General features: G+C 46.4%; 1 protein-coding gene across 1 annotated transcript; it reads left to right on the top strand.

The window, feature by feature from the left end:
- Window positions 1-1,000: 1,000 nt before the first annotated feature.
- LOC109878242 (mitoferrin-2) lies at window positions 1,001-20,456 on the top strand. The gene is given in 5 exon segments (XM_020470491.2): window positions 1,001-1,379; window positions 1,382-1,576; window positions 7,488-7,716; window positions 8,836-8,892; window positions 15,895-20,456. Coding segments are annotated over 5 exon segments (1,212 nt in total). The 5' UTR covers window positions 1,001-1,232; the 3' UTR covers window positions 16,479-20,456.
- The last annotated feature ends 1,778 nt before the right edge of the window (window positions 20,457-22,234 follow it).

The raw sequence follows: 22,234 nt of genomic DNA, 5'->3' as shown, positions 1-22,234 counted from the left end.
TGTTTTACGTTATGTAAGATGTATTACTTGCCAGTAAATTGTTAGCTCTACAAGCTAAACTAATCTCAATTCACCCACTGAATGCAATTTAACAAAAAATGAATATGTGGCCTGTGCAGAGAATTTGTATTAACATAGCGATTTGGATTGACTAAAACTAGAACAACAATACTGATAACTAACCGGCTTCCGGTGAATGTTACAGCTGTAGCCAGGTGGCTAGATATAGTCATACATTGTGACATTGTCACCGTTCCATACTCACTTTGATACAAATTAACACTGGCCGTCACGTCATACCAGTCGTTTTAATCACGGGTGGATCCTACCCCTGAGTCACAGATTAACGACAAAAATCAATTTTCTTCGAACGAGATTAATCTTTATCCAGCAAAATAAAATAAAAAGCTTTAAATCCATCAGATGACGTAGCTTCCGGTAGCCGACGTGGACACGTCACGGAACACGTCGCTGTCCAATGTGCTGAATGATGCCCCCGTGTGGTGCGTGTGTTTTGTACATTCATGTTTGACCAATGCATATTGATATTGGTCAGTTTAAAATCTATAGCTGTTGTGTATCTTTTGATGTATATTATTTATCGGCATTACATTTACATTCTTGCATTGCTTCCATTGCATGCACAGTGAGCCTGTCATGCATCATTTCACGCAGTAATTTCACAGTAGACAGAACAGTGATGACCTTCGAAGCCAATGTTGGGGACACATTTTAATATAACTAAACCCAATGAGCAATAAGCGCCGATGTCATTTGAATCAAATGATTGACCTTGGTGGTGATTACACACACCCTGGATTCGGAAACAACTACTGTAAAACATGTGACTGCTGTGGTTACCAAAATGGAGATTATAAAATTGTCACTGCCAGCCTTCCACATCCCTCCCCTTTGGTCTATTCCCGCCTTATTTTATGAATAATTATACTGCAAATCAGCCAATCGCTGGGATTCATTCCATATTTCATAATGTTGACCGGTGAAATACACAATCATGTAACCGTTTCCGGCGTGACTCACTGACAAGCCCTCTCCAGTCCGCCAAGTGCATTATTCCCCTTGCCGACTTTAGCCTCCCCTTGAGCCAGTGTCGGTCTGGTGGGGCCCGTTATCGGCTGGAGCTATCCTCGACAACCCTCAAGAGATTGGCGGCGAAAGTGTCGAAACCGAGGAATAACCGCGCAGCTTGGACTTTACTATATCGTATCTGCATGGAAGCGAATGGTTTCGTGTCCAGGCGGGTGGACACACCAAGCGTCGATGCCGGGGTTGCTGCTGGAGCTGCAGGGGCAGACATTCGATGGCTCGGCGGGAGGATTTTGGATGCTACGGAGGGGTTTGTTGGTGGTCTGTCACCGCACGGATAACAGCGGAACCGGACTTTACTGCGGTGTTGCAACTCCGAGCAGCCCCAGAGCCCACGGTGGCTGCTACGGAGACCGAAATAGACTACGAGGGGCTCCCCCAGGGTGTAGCCACCAGTACACACATGTTAGCCGGCGCCGTGGCTGGCATCATGGAACACTGCCTAATGTATCCCATCGACTGTGTTAAGGTAAAAGAACAGAGGTTAAATACAAAACGAACTAGTCAACATGAAGAAATAAGTCTTTAGCCAGGCGCTTGATTGCTGTTATGTAGCTAAGCTTGTAGCGTCAGTTACCGGTGTCTGAGGCTAGTTAGCTGTTCACAATTATTCCAGAATGGAAAGAGGGGAGGAATAGTTCGCTAACTAATTATGTAGATACAGCACGTCTGCACACAAGTGTTGCTAAAATAACACATATACACATTCCCCGGTGACATGTACGTTGTCAGAGGAGCCACCAGCAGTTGTTTAAATTGCTAACTAAGTTAGTGTGTTAGTTAACGGTGTTATTCAGAATCTCAGCCGTTGTTGACATACATCCCGTTGGTAGGCCCAAGCCTGAGCTCGAGTAGGTTGCTAACTAGCGAAGGTGAAAGTGACATGTCGCCAAATAATGATCTAGGCTGCTCGTTTGTTATTTTTAAAATGTAGTTGTACTTTTAAGCCAAGGTTAATCATTAGCCGCGTTAGTTAACTTCCTAATGTTAGCTGACCGACAGGAGAGGAGCCAGCCAGTTTATGTCACACATGTACACTGAGAAGTGTGTAATGAAACGTTAGCCTCCTAACCAAGTATCACACAAAGTGCTCTTATGTACCCATGTAGGGCCTAGTTAGTTGTACACACTTGCCTCACACTGTATACATTCCTAGTCTCCAAACTATAATGCATTGAAGTTTGTCAATCTAACTATATGACACAGGTTTGTTTTGTAGCAGTAATACTAGCTAAAGGCTATAAAGGCACATAGTTGTTATGGCTGTCATCAAATCCATATTTGTATCGAGCTAGGCTAGAGCATTGCATAATCAACACTTTGTTTCATAATCCACAAGGAGAAGGGAAAGTATTTGGTTAGTGTTGGTTAAAGTGAATGTTGGTCACAAGGCCCTGGATTGGAGATACTCAATATAGACTCCTCTCTGTCTACTCACTGATGTCAGCTGGGCTGCTGTTGTTGCACATGATTACAAGCTTTTACTTGAGTTATTACCGCTGGAGGGTTCACTGAAACAGAGCTGCAGATAAATCTAGCTATTTTATAGAATGGATGCCATTGATTCTCAACTCAACATGGAGTTTTTGGTTCATCCTATGCCCTATTTGCATAGCTAGGTTGTGTATCTGAACTTTGTCCAGCCACTGACTGATCCAACTAGTTTGAGTTTAAACAGGGTTTGGCACCAGTTGGCTGTCCTCACCCCTGATCTCTCACCACCTGGACAGATTAATAGGTTGTAGGGTGAGAATGAGAACCTCAACTGAACACCTATAACCTCTGTTACCTTATAATCCTGCCCCATACGATCATGATACACACACACCCTTTGGTCTAGAATACCTAGTATTTTCAGAAAGAACATGGAGTAGCCAGCCAGATAGAAAAAGTAGCAAGGCAGGCTCCCCTGGGCTCGGGGTGCTAAGCTTTTTATTTCTGCCTACTTTGGTGGCCTCTAGTACTGTACATTCTAATGCTAGATTGTATTTTCAACCAGCACTATCATGAAATAACTTAGTTTTTTTATGGTGTTAGTTTCATCAGCTGCTGTACAATATGATGTAAAACACAGGGAAACAACATATTTTGACTGCACTGGCCCTTTAATAAAGAATCCTGTAAGAGTCTGACTTCCACGGGCTTCAAGCTTCCACCCCTGTCCTGTACAACCATGGTACACCCATACATACCCTTTGATCTAGAATACCCCTGTCCTGTACAACCATGGTACACCCATACATACCCTTTGGTCTAGAATACCACTGTCCCATAATACCACTGTATACTGTGGTCTCTGCTTTTGGCTCTGAGCAGTCTGCCTTATATCAGTTATTAATGGCTGAAAGCTTTGGAGCCCTGGCCAACCATAAGGCCCGTCACACCTGGGGCGGCAGGGTAGCCTAGTGGTTAGAGCGTTGGACTAGTAACCAGAAGGTTGCAAGTTCAAAATCCCCGAGCTGACAAGGTACAAATCTGTCGTTCTGCCCCTTAACAGGCATTTAACCCACTGTTCCTAGGCCGTCATTGAAAATAAGAATTTGTTCTTAACTGACTTGCCTAGTTAAATAAAGGTAAAATAAATGTAAAAATTTTTTTTACAATGCATTCAGGAATAATTCATACCCCTTGGTTTATTCCACATTTTGTTGTTAGACTGAATTCAAAATGTATTTAATCATTTTATTCTCACCCATTTACACACAATACCCCATATTCACAAAGTGAAACATGTTCTTAGAGATGTTTGCAAATGTATTGAAAATGAAATGCATAAATATCTCATTTACATAAGTAGACACACCACTGAGTCAAATGTTAGACTGACATTTGGCTGTAATTACAGCTGTGTGTCTTTCTGGGTCTCTAAGAGCATGTATTATGAAAAACGTCTCCAGCTCAGTCAAATTGGTTGTTTATCATTGCTAGACAGCCATTTTCAAGACTTGCCATAGATTTTCAAGATGATTTTTAAGTCAAAACTGTAACTAGGCCACTCCGGAACATTCTATATCATCTTGGTAAGCAACTCCAGTGTATATTTGTCCTTGTGTTTTAGGTTATTGTCCTGCTGAAAGGTGAATTGGTCTCTCAGCAGACTGAATCGGGTTTTCCTATAGGTTTTTGCTTGTGCTTAGCTCTATTCAGCTTTAGCTTTATCCCCCCAAAAACTCCCTGATCCTTGCCGATGACAAGCATACCCATAACATGATGTAGCCACCACCATGCTTGAAAGTGGTACTCAGTGAGGGATGTGTTGTGATGGATTTGCCCCAAACTTAACACTTTATATTATGGACATACAGTTCATTTCATTGCCACATTTTTTTGCAGTTTTACTTTAGTGCCGTATTGCAAACAGGATGCATGTTTTGGATTATTACATTCTGTACAGGCATCCTTCTTTTCACTCTGTCATTTCGGTTAGTATTGTGGAGTAACTACAAGTTTGTTGATCCATCTTCAGTTTTCTCCCATCACAGCCGTTAACCTCTGCACCTGTTTTAAAGTCACCGTTGGCCTCATGGTGAAATCCCCGAGCGGTTACCTTCGTCTCCGGCAACTGAGAAGGAAGTGTCTTTGTAGTGACTGGGTCTACTGATACATCATCCAAAGTGTAATTCATAACTTCACCAGGCTCAAAAGGATATTCAATGTCTGCTTTTCTTCTTTTTTGGACCCATCTACCAATAGGGGCCCTTCTTTGTGAGGCATTGGAAAACCTCCCTGGTCTTTGTAGTTGAATCAGTGTTTGAAATTCACTGCTTGACTGAGGGACCTTCCACCTGTATGTGTGGGGTACAGAGATGAGGTAGTCTTTCATAAATCACGTTAAACACTATTATGCACATTGTTTAAGTCCATGTAACTTTATAATGTGACTGAAGCACATTTTTATATTTTATATAAAATATTTCCACTTTTACATTCTGGGATATTGTGTGTGTGTGAAGGCCAGTGACACAACATCTACATTTGAATCCATTTTAAGTTGAGGCTGTAGTACAACAAAATGTGTGAATAGTCCAGGGGTGTGAATACTGTCTGAAGGCAAGGCACTGTATTTTCACTGTCCTGACCTTTTCAGGATCAATCTGGACTGTTGCACACTTTCCTGTCACTCATTTACTAGGGACATGTCTCAAGTCATTGGGTTGCTGTAAGGCTGATACTGGTGTTCATGGGCTAGTTAGAGACCACTACTTCCTCATTTGATCTGGTTGATTTCCCAGCCCAGAGTCCTGCCTTGTTGAAACGGTACTCTGACAGACGTCACTCGTGGTTAAATAAAGGAACTCGCGTTGACGCCTCTTCTTTCCCATCTCTCGCTGTTTCCTCATTGCTGCTGGGACCTTTTTACAAGGTGTGTCACTGTCTCTCTCTGTCTCAAATGGCAGTGTATTCCTTTTGTAGTGCCATAGGACTCTGGTCAAAAGTAGTGCACTATTCAGGGTACAGGGTGCTGTAACACTGGCCTGTGGGTGCCATTTAGGACACAGTCACCCTGTTCTGAGCCATGAGGATGAGTGTTATAACAACCATGAGCGCTTGAGTTGAGTATAAACCAACATGAAGTGTCAATGGCAGCCACGACAACCATGACTTTCCTCACAAGACAAGGCCAAACACTGTTTTTGTGTGCATCCCAAATGACACCATATTCCTTCTATAGTGCTCTACTTGACCAAGGCCCTTACAGTAGGTCTCCAGTCAGAGGTACTGAAATATAGGCTATGCAACAGGGTGACATTTGGGATACAAGGTTTCTCATACAGGAGAGAAGACCAGTAATATGTTGAGCTGGTTTCCCCGTCCTGTGTACTGTACTCTGTTGCTGCAGGGGCCTGTGGCCTGACTGGACTGCACATCTAGGGCTTCTCAACATAGTGGAGAGACGAGAAGGACCAGAGAGACAAGGGGGACCAGAGAGACGAGGGGGACCAGAGAGACGAGGGGGACCAGAGAGACGAGGGGGACCAGAGAGACGAGGGGGACCAGAGAGACGAGGGCGGGAAAGAGAGACGAGGGCGGGAAAGAGAGACGAGGAGGACCAGAGAGACGAGGGGGACCAGAGAGACGAGGGGGACCAGAGAGACGAGGGGGACCAGAGAGACGAGGGGGACCAGAGAGACGAGGGGGACCAGAGAGACGAGGGTGGGAAAGAGAGAGGGCAAGAAATAATTCAGAAAGGGGGGGCTTTCCCAGGGGAAGTTAACTCCTATCCTTTCATTTCCCCCTGAAGCTGGACTCTCAGGGGTCTGTCTATACCAGGGTAGTGCTAAGTCTGGTCACATGAACGTTATGCAACCGGGTGTGTTCTGATGTTTACATTTCCTGAAGAGGAGTGGGGGATGAAAGTGAACCATTGTTGCTGTAGACACAACGCAAACATAGCACACGTGTGCTATGTTTGCGTTGTGTGTGTGTGTGTGTGTGCACTGCAACTTCCACAGGGCGTAGATGACGCCGCATGTGAAAACGAACAGGGCAGTAAAATGGAAATAAACATGGTAGTACGTGTGATTGTGTAGAGATGGTGTTGACTGTTAGCTCAGTGTTTCTAGTAACCTTGGGTTGGAGTGGGATGCCAAGGACAGACTGGTGTGGAGGTCTATCTAACACGGTTGTATTGGTTCTGAGAATTGGTGAGGTGAAGAAAGGGCCTTTAAAATGTAAGGCCTGTGTGATCTGTCGCTGCAAAATAAAACACCTACAACCACTTTGGAAACAATGAAAGTAGAGCCTTGTGTTATATATATATATAACAAAACACTGTTCTTCCACATTCATTCTGACTTTCCGTTTCCCAGAAGTGTGTGTTGTCATGAGTGGGAATTTCCATCCCTGCCCTCCAGAAGTCATTTCCCCACCCTTCCATCTTGGTGTCCTCTGTGATTGGATAAAGGAGGCTATTCTACTCTTGATGCAATCTCAGAAGTTTGGTTATTGCTCCATCCTTCCCATACAGAGCATTATTCTGTTGTGACACAGTGACTGGTGCCCTGTTGACAGAGGAAGGGTGGAACCCAGTCGCCTCAGGCCTAGTTATTATGTCTTGGCATTGTGATGCATCTATCTACCTAACTGACTTTGAGCCAGTAAACAGGAACATACTGTTAGGGTATACAGAGAAATGTCTAGTGTATTGCACCTGGTGAACTGCACTGTGACTGCTCTCTTACTTATCACTTGACCCACTAATTAGCTGAACTTTGAAAGAGTTGATTGACCATGCATTGATGCCCTTTCCTCTCGTTTCTCCCGCCCCCTCTTCTACATTATTTTTGTCACTCTCCTCCCCCCTTTTATCCCCCCTTGTCTTCTCTCTCTCTCCCTCTCTCTCTTTCTCTGCCTCGCTCTCCCTCCCCCTCCCCCTCCAGACGCGGATGCAGAGCCTGCAGCCCGAGCCGGGGGCGCGTTACCGTAACGTGATGGACGCGCTACGTCAGATCGTGCGTACCGAGGGGGTGTGGCGACCTGTGAGGGGGCTGAACGTCATGGCGATAGGGGCGGGGCCAGCCCATGCTCTGTACTTTGCCTGTTATGAGAAACTCAAGTTCTCACTCAGCAACGTGGTCCACCCGGGAGCTAACAGCCACTTTGCTAATGGTACGGTGTTACAGCCACACATTCCCTGAGACATTGACATACATACTGTACCTTAGAGGTATTAGCAATGTTGTTAATTTAACCAACGGTCACTGAGAGACCGACAAATGAAGGAAAGTTGCAGCATCCACTGCTGTGTGTTTGTCTTACTGCACTGGTAACCAACCATCTCTCTACTGCTGTGTGTTTGTCTTACTGCACTGGTAACCAACCATCTCTCTACTGCTGTGTGTTTGTCTTACTGCACTGGTAACCAACCATCTCTCTACTGCTGTGTGTTGGTCTTACTGCACTGGTAACCAACCATCTCTCTACTGCTGTGTGTTTGTCTTACTGCACTGGTAACCAACCATCTCTCTACTGCTGTGTGTTGGTCTTACTGCACTGGTAACCAACCATCTCTCTACTGCTGTGTGTTTGTCTAACTGCACTGGTAACCAACCATCTCTCTACTGCTGTGTGTGGGTCTTACTGCACTGGTAACCAACCATCTCTCTACTGCTGTGTGTTTGTCTTACTGCACTGGTAACCAACCATCTCTCTACTGCTGTGTGTTTGTCTTACTGCACTGGTAACCAACCATCTCTCTACTGCTGTGTGTTTGTCTTACTGCACTGGTAACCAACCATCTCTCTACTGCTGTGTGTTTATCTTACTGCACTGGTAACCAACCATCTCTCTACTGCTGTGTGTTGGTCTTACTACACTGGTAACCAACAATCCCTCTACTGCTGTGTGTTTGTCTTACTGCACTGGTAACCAACCATCTCTCTACTGCTGTGTGTTGGTCTTACTGCACTGGTAACCAACCATCTCTCTACTGCTGTGTGTTTGTCTTACTGCACTGGTAACCAACCATCTCTCTACTGCTGTGTGTTTGTCTTACTGCACTGGTAACCAACCATCTCTCTACTGCTGTGTGTTGGTCTTACTGCACTGGTAACCAACCATCTCTCTACTGCTGTGTGTTTGTCTTACTACACTGGTAACCAACCATCTCTCTACTGCTGTTTGTTTGTCTTACTGCACTGGTAACCAACCATCTCTCTACTGCTGTGTGTTGGTCTTACTGCACTGGTAACCAACCATCTCTCTACCCTCTGCTGTCTCTTTTAACAGGAATGGCAGGCTGCATGGCCACTGTACTCCATGATGCAATCATGAACCCAGCAGAAGGTAAAACTGTGTCTGTGTGTGTGTGTGCGTACTGTGTGTGTGCGTACTGTGTGTGTGCGTACTGTGTGTGTGCGTACTGTGTGTGTGCGTACTGTGTGTGTGCGTACTGTGTGTGCGTACTGTGTGTGTGTGTGTGCGCGTACTGTGTGTGTGTGCGCGCGCGTACTGTGTGTGTGTGCGCGCGTACTGTGTGTGTGTGTGTGCGTGCATACTGTGTGTGTGTGTGTGTGTGCGCGTACTGTGTGTGTGCGTGCATACATTGTGGGTGTGTACTTTGTGTGTTTGTGCGCGTACTGTGTGTGCGTATTGTGTGTACTTTGTGTGTGCATGTCTCTTTATTGAGCAGAGCAGCCCAAGCTGAGCCGTTGCTATGGATACTCTGCGCCGCCATGCGCGGAGTGCATGCAGAGCGAGCTGTGCGCAGGGAGTGAATGACAGACAGAGGAGCAGTTTATGGATTAACTAACAGCTATTTCTGATTTCGGGCAGGGCCAGACCGGGCCTTACTTTTGGCAGGGCCAGGCCGGGCCTTACTTTTGGCAGGGCCAGGCCGGGCCTTACTTTTGGCTGAAGCCAGCGGGGTAGGGCTTGGTCTTAAAATGATTCATACCCGTGCAGGGCTCTAGCCTAGATGATGAGATGATTTTGGACAAAAGAGCAAGATTATTTTAAATTGTCACAAACTGCAGCCAAGCATCGATCATCATGTCACCAGAATAATGTCCTTGTGACCTAAATAATGATTGTGCTATTTCTGAACTGTCTTGCTAAACTATTAGAATCGTTGATTCATTTTCAGCTAAGATCTTTGTTGTCTTTGAAATGTATTCTAAATGTACATCCGTTGGGTTTTAGACCAGGTCGTAGCACCGTCTCTGCTGCATCTCTCCTTGATGTGGTTAACTATGGCTAAAAGGCACTGTCTCTGCTGCATCTCTCCTTGATGTGGTTAACTATGGCTAAAAGGCACTGTCTCTGCTGCATCTCTCCTTGATGTGGTTAACTATGGCTAAAAGGCACTGTCTCTGCTGCATCTCTCCTTGATGTGGTTAACTATGGCTAAAAGGCACCGTCTCTGCTGCATCTCTCCTTGATGTGGTTAACTATGGCTAAAAGGCACTGTCTCTGCTGCATCTCTCCTTGATGTGGTTAACTATGGCTAAAAGGCACTGTCTCTGCTGCATCTCTCCTTGATGTGGTTAACTATGGCTAAAAGGCACTGTCTCTGCTGCATCTCTCCTTGATGTGGTTAACTATGGCTAAAAGGCACTGTCTCTGCTGCATCTCCCCTGGATGTGGTTAACTATGGCTAAAAGGCACTGTCTCTGCTGCATCTCTCCTTGATGTGGTTAACTATGGCTAAAAGGCACCGTCTCTGCTGCATCTCTCCTGGATGTGGTTAACTATGGCTAAAAGGCAACATTGTGTTGCCCTCTTCATTGACCTTTCAAAGGCTTCCGATACTGTTGATCAATCACTGCCAATTCTGTGTCTTTCCTCAGTTGGTCTGGAACCAGCCTGCATGTAACTGGTTTAAAATGACTTAACAGATAGAACTCAATGTGTATCAGGTTTCCTGGATACTACAAAATGTGTCCCGCAGGGATGGATTCTGGGTGCTGTACTGTTTACATTAACAGTATCGAGGTGTCTGTAAAAAAACACTGTAACCTGCACTTGTATGCCGGTAATACAGTTGTTTATGTGATTATTCCCTACGGTTGACCAGGCGGTCTGCCTTCATTGTATAACCCGCGGCACCCATAACCTGAAATGAGTATTGAATGCAGGTCAAACTAAGCACATGTTGTTATCTGGAGCACTTGTAAAAATAGCTCTGACTTAAGCATGTATTTTGGATGGCGTCCATATTGATTGTGTCCCTGCTTACAAATATCTGGGCGCCTGGATAGATGAAAAGCTCTCTTTTTCAAAAGCATATTGATAAGTTGGTAAAAAGCTGAGAATTTAAAATGGTCTTCTGTAGAACTAGGTCCTGCCTCTCGCTAAATAGCAGAACGCAGGTTATTCAGTTGACGTTCCTATCGGCTATAGACTACGGCGACATCATCTGTATGGACGCAGCTGCCACTTCATTAAAGCCGTTAGGTGCCGCGGGTCATAGTGCACCGCGGGTCATAGTGCACCGCGGGTCATAGTGCACCGCGGGTCATAGTAAACCCCGGGTCATAGTGCACCCCGGGTCATACGGTGATAGTGCACCGCGGGTCATAGTGCACCGCGGGTCATAGTGCACCCCGGGTCATAGTGCACTGCGGGTCATAGTGCACTGTGTTTTATTATGGGGGACCATTTCAGTGCTCATCACTGCATTCTGCTGATGTCACGCAGGTTGATACATTGCTATGTTTATTCATTTCTAAAGCCCTTTTACAAAAAGCCCCCGCTGCACCGAACATCTTCACTAAACGTTAGACATGTGTTACCACACCGTCTCAGGGATGGTTAACTCTGGGAACTACTGTAGTCTCTACACAGTTAGGTAGATCAGCTTTTAGTTTGTGCTCCACAAATGAGGTGCAAATCTTCAAAATGTTGATGAATGTGATGTTCTGGTGCCTCTATGGTAATTCAGAAAGCTGATTGAGGACCTAATAAATGATGGATGTGATGTTCTGGTGCCTCCCTGATACACACTGTAGATATCTGCAGCCTCAGACTCCCTGATACACACTGTAGATATCTGCAGCGTCAGACTCCCTGATACACACTGTAGATATCTGCAGCGTCAGACTCCCTGATACACACTGTAGATATCTGCAGCGTCAGACTCCCTGATACACACTGTAGATATCTGCAGCCTCAGACTCCCTGATACACACTGTAGATATCTGCAGCGTCAGACTCCCTGATACACACTGTAGATATCTGCAGCCTCAGACTCCCTGATACACACTGTAGATATCTGCAGCCTCAGACTCCCTGATACACACTGTAGATATCTGCAGCGTCAGACTCCCTGATACACACTGTAGATATCTGCAGCCTCAGACTCCCTGATACACACTGTAGATATCTGCAGCGTCAGACTCCCTGATACACACTGTAGATATCTGCAGCCTCAGACTCCCTGATACACACTGTAGATATCTGCAGCCTCAGACTCCCTGATACACACTGTAGATATCTGCAGCCTCAGACTCCCTGATACACACTGTAGATATCTGCAGCCTCAGACTCCCTGATACACACTGTAGATATCTGCAGCGTCAGACTCCCTGATACACACTGTAGATATCTGCAGCCTCAGACTCCCTGATACACACTGTAGATATCTGCAGCCTCAGACTCCCTGATACACACTGTAGATATCTGCAGCCTCAGACTCCCTGATACACACTGTAGATATCTGCAGCCTCAGACTCCCTGATACACACTGTAGATATCTGCAGTGTCAGACTCCCTGATACACACTGTAGATATCTGCAGCGTCAGACTCCCTGATACACACTGTAGATATCTGCAGCGTCAGACTCCCTGATACACACTGTAGATATCTGCAGCCTCAGACTCCCTGATACACACTGTAGATATCTGCAGCCTCAGACTCCCTGATACACACTGTAGATATCTGCAGTGTCAGACTCCCTGATACACACTGTAGATATCTGCAGCGTCAGACTCCCTGATACACACTGTAGATATCTGCAGCCTCAGACTCCCTGATACACACTGTAGATATCTGCAGCCTCAGACTCCCTGATACACACTGTAGATATCTGCAGCCTCAGACTCCCTGATACACACTGTAGATATCTGCAGCGTCAGACTCCCTGATACACACTGTAGATATCTGCAGCGTCAGACTCCCTGATACACACTGTAGATATCTGCAGCCTCAGACTCCCTGATACACACTGTAGATATCTGCAGCCTCAGACTCCCTGATACACACTGTAGATATCTGCAGCCTCAGACTCCCTGATACACACTGTAGATATCTGCAGCCTCAGACTCCCTGATACACACTGTAGATATCTGCAGCCTCAGACTCCCTGATACACACTGTAGATATCTGCAGCGTCAGACTCCCTGATACACACTGTAGATATCTGCAGCCTCAGACTCCCTGATACACACTGTAGATATCTGCAGCGTCAGACTCCCTGATACACACTGTAGATATCTGCAGCCTCAGACTCCCTGATACACACTGTAGATATCTGCAGCCTCAGACTCCCTGATACACACTGTAGATATCTGCAGCCTCAGACTCCCTGATACACACTGTAGATATCTGCAGCGTCAGACTCCCTGATACACACTGTAGATATCTGCAGCCTCAGACTCCCTGATACACACTGTAGATATCTGCAGCCTCAGACTCCCTGATACACACTGTAGATATCTGCAGCCTCAGACTCCCTGATACACACTGTAGATATCTGCAGCCTCAGACTCCCTGATACACACTGTAGATATCTGCAGCCTCAGACTCCCTGATACACACTGTAGATATCTGCAGCCTCAGACTCCCTGATACACACTGTAGATATCTGCAGCCTCAGACTCCCTGATACACACTGTAGATATCTGCAGCCTCAGACTCCCTGATACACACTGTAGATATCTGCAGCGTCAGACTCCCTGATACACACTGTAGATATCTGCAGCCTCAGACTCCCTGATACACACTGTAGATATCTGCAGCCTCAGACTCCCTGATACACACTGTAGATATCTGCAGCCTCAGACTCCCTGATACACACTGTAGATATCTGCAGCATCAGACTCCCTGATACATTAATAGAACTAATCCCTTCTCTGTCTGAATATTTATAGCACAACTCTTTATATACTGCTACAGGACACTAGGGGGAGCTCTGAGACTGGACTGCGGGTGCCCATTAGGAGCAGCACCTGGGTAGAAGTTGCTAGTAGGCACAGATATAGGATCAGCTTACATGAGTCATATCCTATCCTTGACCTTGAGGGCAGGAAAAGTAAAACTGGCCTTAGATCAGTGTTGAGGGTTAGCATCGTCTAACTAACGGGACATCGGAACACACATCTGTGAGTGTCATTAGTCGACCGGTTTGCAGGTGTGTGTTTACATCCTGCTCCCTCAAGTGTATAGCTCTATACCATTAACATCCGCTGGCTCACACGCATGTGGCCATGGTGATTGGTGTTTCCATAGCAACCTGACCGGGCCCAGGTGTGCCAGCCAGCTGTGCCATTGGTCCACCGGCTGGGTCACTAGGGACGGGATTGGACGCTTTGAACTTTCTGGTGTTCTGAATTCCATAAGCCCCATTTCCTTTTACTTTCCTAAGTAGCGTTTCTTTTAGAGACTGGTTTCATCTCATTCTGATTGGCTGCAATGGGGAATCCCTTGATGGTGTGTCCCAACTGTATCCCTCATTAAAAGCCTAATATCTCTGTTTTGACTAGATGTGCTACTCTTTTCCTTTCAACTATTATTTTCTTCTCTGTCCTACCATCACCTGTTATTTCTTCCTCTCCCTTTTCCTCTGGGCTGACCTTCCTCTCCTCTCCCTTTTCCTCTGGGCTGACCTTCCTCTCCTCTCCCTTTTCCTCTGGGCTGACCCTCCTCTCCCTTTTCCTCTGGGCTGACCTTCCTCTCCCTTTTCCTCTGGGCTGACCTTCCTCTCCCTTTTCCTCTGGGCTGACCTTCCTCTCCCTTTTCCTCTGGGCTGACCTTCCTCTCCCCTTTCCTCTGGGCTGACCTTCCTCTCCCCTTTCCTCTGGGCTGACCTTCCTCTCCTCTCCCTTTTCCTCTGGGCTGACCTTCCTCTCCTCCTCCCTTTCCTCTGGGCTGACCTCCCTTTTCCTCTGGGCTGACCTTCCTTTTCCTCTGGGCTGACCTTCCTTTTCCTCTGGGCTGACCTTCCTTTTCCTCTGGGCTGACCTTCCTTTTCCTCTGGGCTGACCTTCCTTTTCCTCTGGGCTGACCTTCCTTTTCCTCTGGGCTGACCTTCCTTTCCCTCTGGGCTGACCTTCCTTTTCCTCTGGGCTGACCTTCCTTTTCCTCTGGGCTGACCTTCCTCTCCTCTCCCTTTTCCTCTGGGCTGACCTGTTCCTCCTCTCCCTTTTCCTCTGGGCTGACCTGTTCCTCCTCTCCCTTTTCCTCTGGGCTGACCTGTTCCTCCTCTCCCTTTTCCTCTGGGCTGACCTGTTCCTCCTCTCCCTTTTCCTCTGGGCTGACCTGTTCCTCCTCTCCCTTTTCCTCTGGGCTGACCTGTTCCTCCTCTCCCTTTTCCTCTGGGCTGACCTGTTCCTCCTCTCCCTTTTCCTCTGGGCTGACCTGTTCCTCCTCTCCCTTTTCCTCTGGGCTGACCTGTTCCTCCTCTCCCTTTTCCTCTGGGCTGACCTGTTCCTCCTCTCCCTTTTCCTCTGGGCTGACCTGTTCCTCCTCTCCCTTTTCCTCTGGGCTGACCTGTTCCTCTCCTCTCCCTTTTCCTCTGGGCTGACCTTCCTCTCCTCTCCCTTTTCCTCTGGGCTGACCTTCCTCTCCCTTTTCCTCTGGGCTGACCTTCCTCTCCCTTTTTCTCTGGGCTGACCCTCCTCTCCCTTTTTCTCTGGGCTGACCCTCCTCTCCCTTTTCCTCTGGGCTGACCTTCCTCTCCCTTTTTCTCTAGGCTGACCCTCCTCTCCCTTTTTCCTCTGGGCTGACCTTCCTCTCCTCTCCCTTTTTCTCTGGGCTGACCTTCCTCTCCTCTCCCTTTTTCTCTAGGCTGACCCTCCTCTCCCTTTTTCCTCTGGGCTGACCTTCCTCTCCTCTCCCTTTTTCCTCTGGGCTGACCTTCCTCTCCTCTCCCTTTTTCCTCTGGGCTGACTTTCCTCTCATCTGGGCTGACTTTCCTCTCCTCTCCCTTTTTCCTCTGGGCTGACCTTCTCTCCTCTCCCTTTTTCCTCTGGGCTGACCTTCCTCTCTATCTGGTTGTGTACTTTAAAAGCTCCAGTGTGTTTTCAACATCTGTTCTTTTTCTTTCTGAACCGTCTCTTTCTCCCTTCTAGTGGTGAAGCAGCGTATGCAGATGTACAACTCTCCGTACCGCGGCGTGTCTGACTGCGTGGGCTCCATCTGGAGGCGTGAGGGCCCCGGGGCCTTCTACCGCTCCTACACCACCCAGCTGACCATGAACGTCCCCTTCCAGGCTCTCCACTTCATGACCTACGAGTACCTCCAGGAGCTGCTCAACCCCCACAGACAGTACAACCCCTCCTCTCACGTCATCTCTGGGGCGCTTGCTGGGGCCATTGCTGCCGCCGCCACCACCCCGCTGGATGTCTGTAAGACCCTCCTCAACACCCAGGAGGCCCTAGCGGTCCATGCTGAGGTCCCAGGAGCGCTGGGGGTTGGAGCGAGTGTAGGGACGGCGTCTGCCACTGGGGGGCGCCACATCTCGGGGTTAGGGGAGGCGTTCCGGACTGTGTACAGGATGGGGGGTGGGGCGGCGTTCTTTAAGGGCGTCCAGGCCAGGATCATCTATCAGATGCCCTCCACCGCCATCAGCTGGTCCGTCTACGAGTTCTTCAAATACGTCATCACTAAGCGCCAGTACGAGAGAAGGCTGCACCACCGAGACGGAGAGAAGTAGAGAGGGAGGGAAGACCTTCATTCAAAATGTCCCCAAGGAACCCACCCCCATAGATATGTACTAGAAGGCTCAGCTCCTATCTTTGGGCCAAGTTCCCCCTCTATCTAACTCTATAACCACCCCACAGTAACCCCACCTCTGACCATTTGACCTCTGACCTTCTAAACTAACCAGGAAATAAAAGCCCCCCCTAGTATTTTTGACTAGAAGAGATACAGCTTTTGTCAAAATTCACCTTACTCAGCAGGTTAGGAGAATTGTTGTAGCAGTTCAGGAGAATTAGGTTAAGGTTAGCAAAAGTGAAGTTTTGTTTTTTGTTGCCAAAAGCTGTGTCCCATCTACACCTGACCTCCTCTTATCCTCTCACATAAGAGAACAAGTCCCCATCTTTCACATAGTTTATTATAGACATACTGTACATGGCACTTTAATTCAAATATACACTCACTGGCCAGTTTATTTGGTACACCCATCTAGTACCGGGTCGGACTCCCTTTGCCCCCAGAACAGACTGAATTCTTTGGGGCATGGATTCTACAAGGTGTCGGAAAAGTTATTTTCTCAATTGGTATCTAGGGACCTAAGGTGTGCCAGGAAACATTCCCCACACCAGTACACCACCGCCACCAGCCTGTACCGGTGACACCAGGCAGGATGGGTCCATGGACTCATGCTGCATACGCCAAATTCTGACTCTGCCATCAGCTTGACGCAACAGGAACCGGGATTTGTCAGACCAGGAGATGTTGTTCCATTCCTAAATTGTCCAGTGTTGGTGATCGTGTGCCCGCTGGAGCTGCTTCCTGTTGTTTTTAGCGAGTGGAACCCGGTGTGGTCGTCTGCTGCAATAGCCTATCAGTGACAAGGACCGACAAGTTGTGTGTCTGAGATGATGTTCTGCACACCACTGTTGTACTGCGTCTGTTTGTGGCCCGCCTGTTACCTTGCACCATTCTTGCCCCTCTCCTTTGACCTCTCTCATCAACGAGCTGTTTTCACCCATGGGACTGCCACTGACTGGACGTGTTTTGTTTTCTCGCGCCATTCTCGGTAAACCCTAGACTGTCGTGTGTGAAAAGCCCAGGAGGGCAGACGTTTCTGAGATACTGGATCTGGCCTACCTGGCACCAGCAATCATACCACGCTTAACGTCGCTTAGGTCACTCGTTTTGCCCATTCTAACTTTCAATGGAACAGTAACTGAATGCCTGTCTGCCTGCTTTATATAGCAAGCCACAGCCACGCTACTCACTGTCTGTAGGAGCGATCAGTTTTGGTGAATGAGGTGATGTACCTAATAAACTGTCCAGTTACTGTATATATTAATTATATTTCTGCATTTCCCTACTATAACCACTAGGGGGCTTTGAGTCTCGACCTCCCTCCTCCATTGACTTTATGGACAGATCTAAAAGAGTCCCAATAATATCTACTTTCTCCCTCAAATGTGCACTCGTTCACTACGTCCCACTAATCTAATAGTATTGGGTTGGTGGAGGAATGGGCTAGTTTCCACCATGTTTCTTATACCAGTCATTTCCTTTCAAACCAGTGAAGGGAAGTGAACAAGGGCACACTTTGGGAGGAAGGTGAGGTCATGGGGACGTAGACCAAGTGAAGACCTCTGTATTGTGTGATGACTGGAGTCAGTGGATTCAGCATTAAGGATATATCTATAGTCACGACTACCACTGGGCTATATTTAGATTAACGTCTAGCATTCTGAAATGGGAATTAAATTCACCAGAAATGGTTTCATGCAATGCTATTTAAAACAATAACTGCCTTTTCCATCTTTGAGATAGTGACTGGGCTTGTGTTCACGTATTTCTCCGCCTGTATGTAGACATTGAGGAATATGAGTATTTTGACTTGAAATGTTCAACTTAACCCATTGGAGTTGACTGTGTGTGGATGTGACTGACTGAATGAGGAAGAGAGAAATAAATCAAATAGGAGTGTAAAGCGCTAGAACATTGAGTGTAAAGCGCTAGAACACTGAGTGCAAAGCGCTAGAACACTGAGTGTAAAGCGCTAGAACACTGAGTGCAAAGCGCTAGAACACTGAGTGCAAAGCGCTAGAACACTGAGTGCAAAGCGCTAGAACACTGAGTGCAAAGCGCTAGAACACTGAGTGCAAAGCGCTAGAACACTGAGTGCAAAGCGCTAGGACACCATATAGAGAATAATGTGCCATTTGGGACAGAACCTCTGAGGATGGTAGGAGGGTGTGTTACACCTCCAGTCTACCAGACTTGAGATTTATGGGCTTTGGTTCAGATGGCACTCTATCCCCTTTATAGTGCACTACTTTTGGCCAGGACCCACAGGGAGCAGAAGGCCTTTCCCTTGAGATTGTGTAGTGTCCCAAATGGCATCTATATAGTGCACTACTTTTGGCCAGGACCCACAGGGAGCAGAAGACCTTTCCCTTGAGAGTGTGTGTCGTGTCCCAAATGACATCTTGGCCCCTATATAGTGTACTACTTTTGATCATGGCTCATATGGATCTGGTCAAAAGTAGCGCACTATATAGGGAATACGGTGCCATTTGGGACGGAGCCTTCTGACCACGCACCACTTTCTAGCACTTATAGTCATTTACAGTTATGTGTGGTAACTAATCATTTAAATAGTAACTTATACACATGTGGTTACTTATCCTATGGTAACTAATCATTTAAATAGTAACTTATACACATGTAGTTACTTATCCTATGGTAACTTTTAGCAACATTTACTACGTACACACGGCCTTCGAATCAGCCGCCATGAGTCAAACGCACAAATACAAAGTCCTGCTGGACCCTTCATTTCTGAAGCCATATTATCACAGGGAAGAACACGTGTGAATAGGACTACTCTTATCCTAGATCAACTCATTCTATCTGTAAAGGAGTAGAGTTTCAGCCAAGTGTTCTGGAACCGACCTGATAAGTGAAGATTTAATATATAGGTTCCCTCATTATTGGTTGAAAAATTCTGGGAACTTTTCAAAATCTCAGTTTATCCAGGAATGTTCTTGTAATCGGTAGGGGGGAAAGCAGGGCATCCTGAATCCCCAACAATGACCTGTTGGAAAACTTGGCATTTTGGGGAAGTTAGGGGAATTTTGGATCCTTGTAATCGATTACTTGGCAGGATATCCCCCTCATATAGACTAACCAACTACCACCCAGAACGGCACCCTATAGAACCTATAGGTAGAAACTGCCACCCAGAACGGCACCCTATAGAACCTATAGGTAGAAACTGCCACCCAGAACGGCACCCTATAGAACCTATAGGTAGAAACTGCCACCCAGAACGGCACCCTATAGAACCTATAGCTAGAAACTGCCACCCAGAACGGCACCCTATAGAACCTGTAGGTAGAAACTGCCACCCAGAACGGCACCCTATAGAACCTATAGGTAGAAACTGCCACCCAGAACGGCACCCTATAGAACCTATAGGTAGAAACAACATACTACAACATACTGAATACACAAGTAGCAAACAACGTTTTGAATATGTTAACAGTTAACTTAAAGGGGAAGTTCACTATTTTACAACTTTGTCAGATGGTTTCTCATCCTGAAAGTAGTCTATGGGTCCAGAAGAAACGTATCAATGCTTCAGGGCTTTTTAAACAACCGCTACAAACGTTAGCCAACCGCTAGCTAGCTAAAATACTGAACTTCCCCTTTAAAGGAGTTGCTGAGAGAAAAGAGAACTGAATGTAGGAGTGTTTCCTGCTGTATGCCATGTTTGGGAGTGGAAACCAAAGACTGAAAGAATGAGGGATGGGTGAATCTGATGTGATGAAAATGAGGAAAAGCTAGAGAAGAGGATTGATCTGTATTGAAAGAGAAACTTCTTCCTGTATTACTTTGTGAATTGTAAATAAATAGTGGCTAATGGGCAGCGCCTCGCAGAAGCAGGGTCTTCTCTTGGGACTGCTGCCCCCACGTGCTGGAGACAAATGATCCATTACAATGTGTCTTGTCTCTTTTTCTCCTGAAAATGTTCTGTAAGAAATGTCTTATATGAACAGTAAAACACTGGAAAAGGTCATGTTAAAGCTGCAGTCTGTAACTTTTTATTTTGTCGTAGAAAGTATTGCCCCTGCACTTTGTATACTAAGGTGGCTTGTATTGCTCGTCCCTAACTCTCCTCAATCCTTACCCCCTCTTCCATCCCTACCCCTCTTCCTCACAAACCCTGTGTGTCATCTGTCTGTCTGCCCGTGTGCGTAGGCCTATATTTTCAAGAATAACCTCAGCTGTAGCCAGCCTATACAGCCCTGTCCATAGTTTGTTCAACTGTGTGTCAGTGGTGTTTTAATGTGGGATGAAAATCTAAACCCTTTTCATCAGTGATGCCGCTGGTGGCAGATGAAACACACACACAGACAATGTCTGCAGCCCAAATTGCACCCTATTCCCTATTTAGTGCACTACCTTTGACCAGGGCCTATAGGGCTCTAGTCAAAAGTAGTGCACTCTGTCGGGTCATTTGGGACGCGGGATAATAACTCGCATCATCATAGCCTTGAGTGGATGGTGTGTAAATAACATCCGTCATAATTAAGTTTGGTAATATGGCGTGTGTCAGCTGTATCAGCACCCCTAAGATATCCAGCTATTGAGATACACAGGTAACTGCCAAAATAAGGGAAACATTGAAGTCCATGAGAGAGAGAAAGTGAATATGAGTTAATTAAGCAATTAACATCCCATCATGCTTAGGGTCATGTAGAAAACTACCCAGGTGACCATTATTTTGTCTGCCATGACTAGAAGAGATTTTGAAAGCGGGGTCTCAAAGAAGCATAGGTGATTTAAAGTAAGTGTGTGTGTGTCATTCACCAGATCTCAACCCAATTCAATACTTATGGGAGATTCTTGAGAGATTCTGAGACAGCATTTTCCACCACCAACAAAAAAACATCAACTTATGGTATTTCTGGTGGAAGAACTGTTACTTGTAGAATCTATGCCAAGGTGCACTGAAGATGTTCTGATGGCTCATGGTGGCCCAATGCCCTATTAACACACTTCATAATATTGTTTCCTTTATTTTGGCAGTTACTTGTGTGACGACCCTCCCACTCTGTCTGCCGTATTCTGTCTTTGTTCTTGTTTCCTTATTAGGATGCCGGTGGGCGGAGTTGGGAGGGTCGTCAGCTTCATGGGAAACACCTGGGCCAGGTGTGTCCCAGGATAAATAGACCTCTTCCTGATTCATGGAGGAGACTCTCTCCATGCAGACACCTTTATGGATTTTGTTGTGTTTCTTGGTGGTTTTTGGGTTGTTTGTGACATCTTTCAACACCCTGCATTATCACATTCATGCATGCAAAACACTCACTTACACTACTGATTACTGATTACACACACCATTGTATATTTTCCTTAGTTGCTTTAGTTAATAAATATATATTTTGTTACTCCTTATCTCCACGTTGTCTCCCTTTTGTTACGGGCTTTGAGCCGGTTCGTGACACTTGTATGTTTTACACGAGAATAATATCTCCTGGGAATACACAGAGAATGATGAATGTTTAGGCTATCCACTGTCATACTGGTTCTGAGTTGCACCCAGAGGGACGACAGCCCGAGGTATACCATGTTACAATAGCATGTGGGGCCTAGCCTATATCATCCATTGCATTAGGTTAGGATAAAATTACTAGGATATCAGGGTTGGGGTCAAATCCATTTAAATTCCAGTCAATTCAGTAAATACACTGACATTTCGGTTCTGCTCAATGC

Source organism: Oncorhynchus kisutch, unplaced genomic scaffold, assembly GCF_002021735.2.
Source record: "Oncorhynchus kisutch isolate 150728-3 unplaced genomic scaffold, Okis_V2 scaffold2086, whole genome shotgun sequence".
In the NCBI taxonomy this organism is placed as follows: domain Eukaryota; kingdom Metazoa; phylum Chordata; class Actinopteri; order Salmoniformes; family Salmonidae; genus Oncorhynchus; species Oncorhynchus kisutch.
This window is presented reverse-complemented; position numbering and strand designations above follow the sequence as displayed.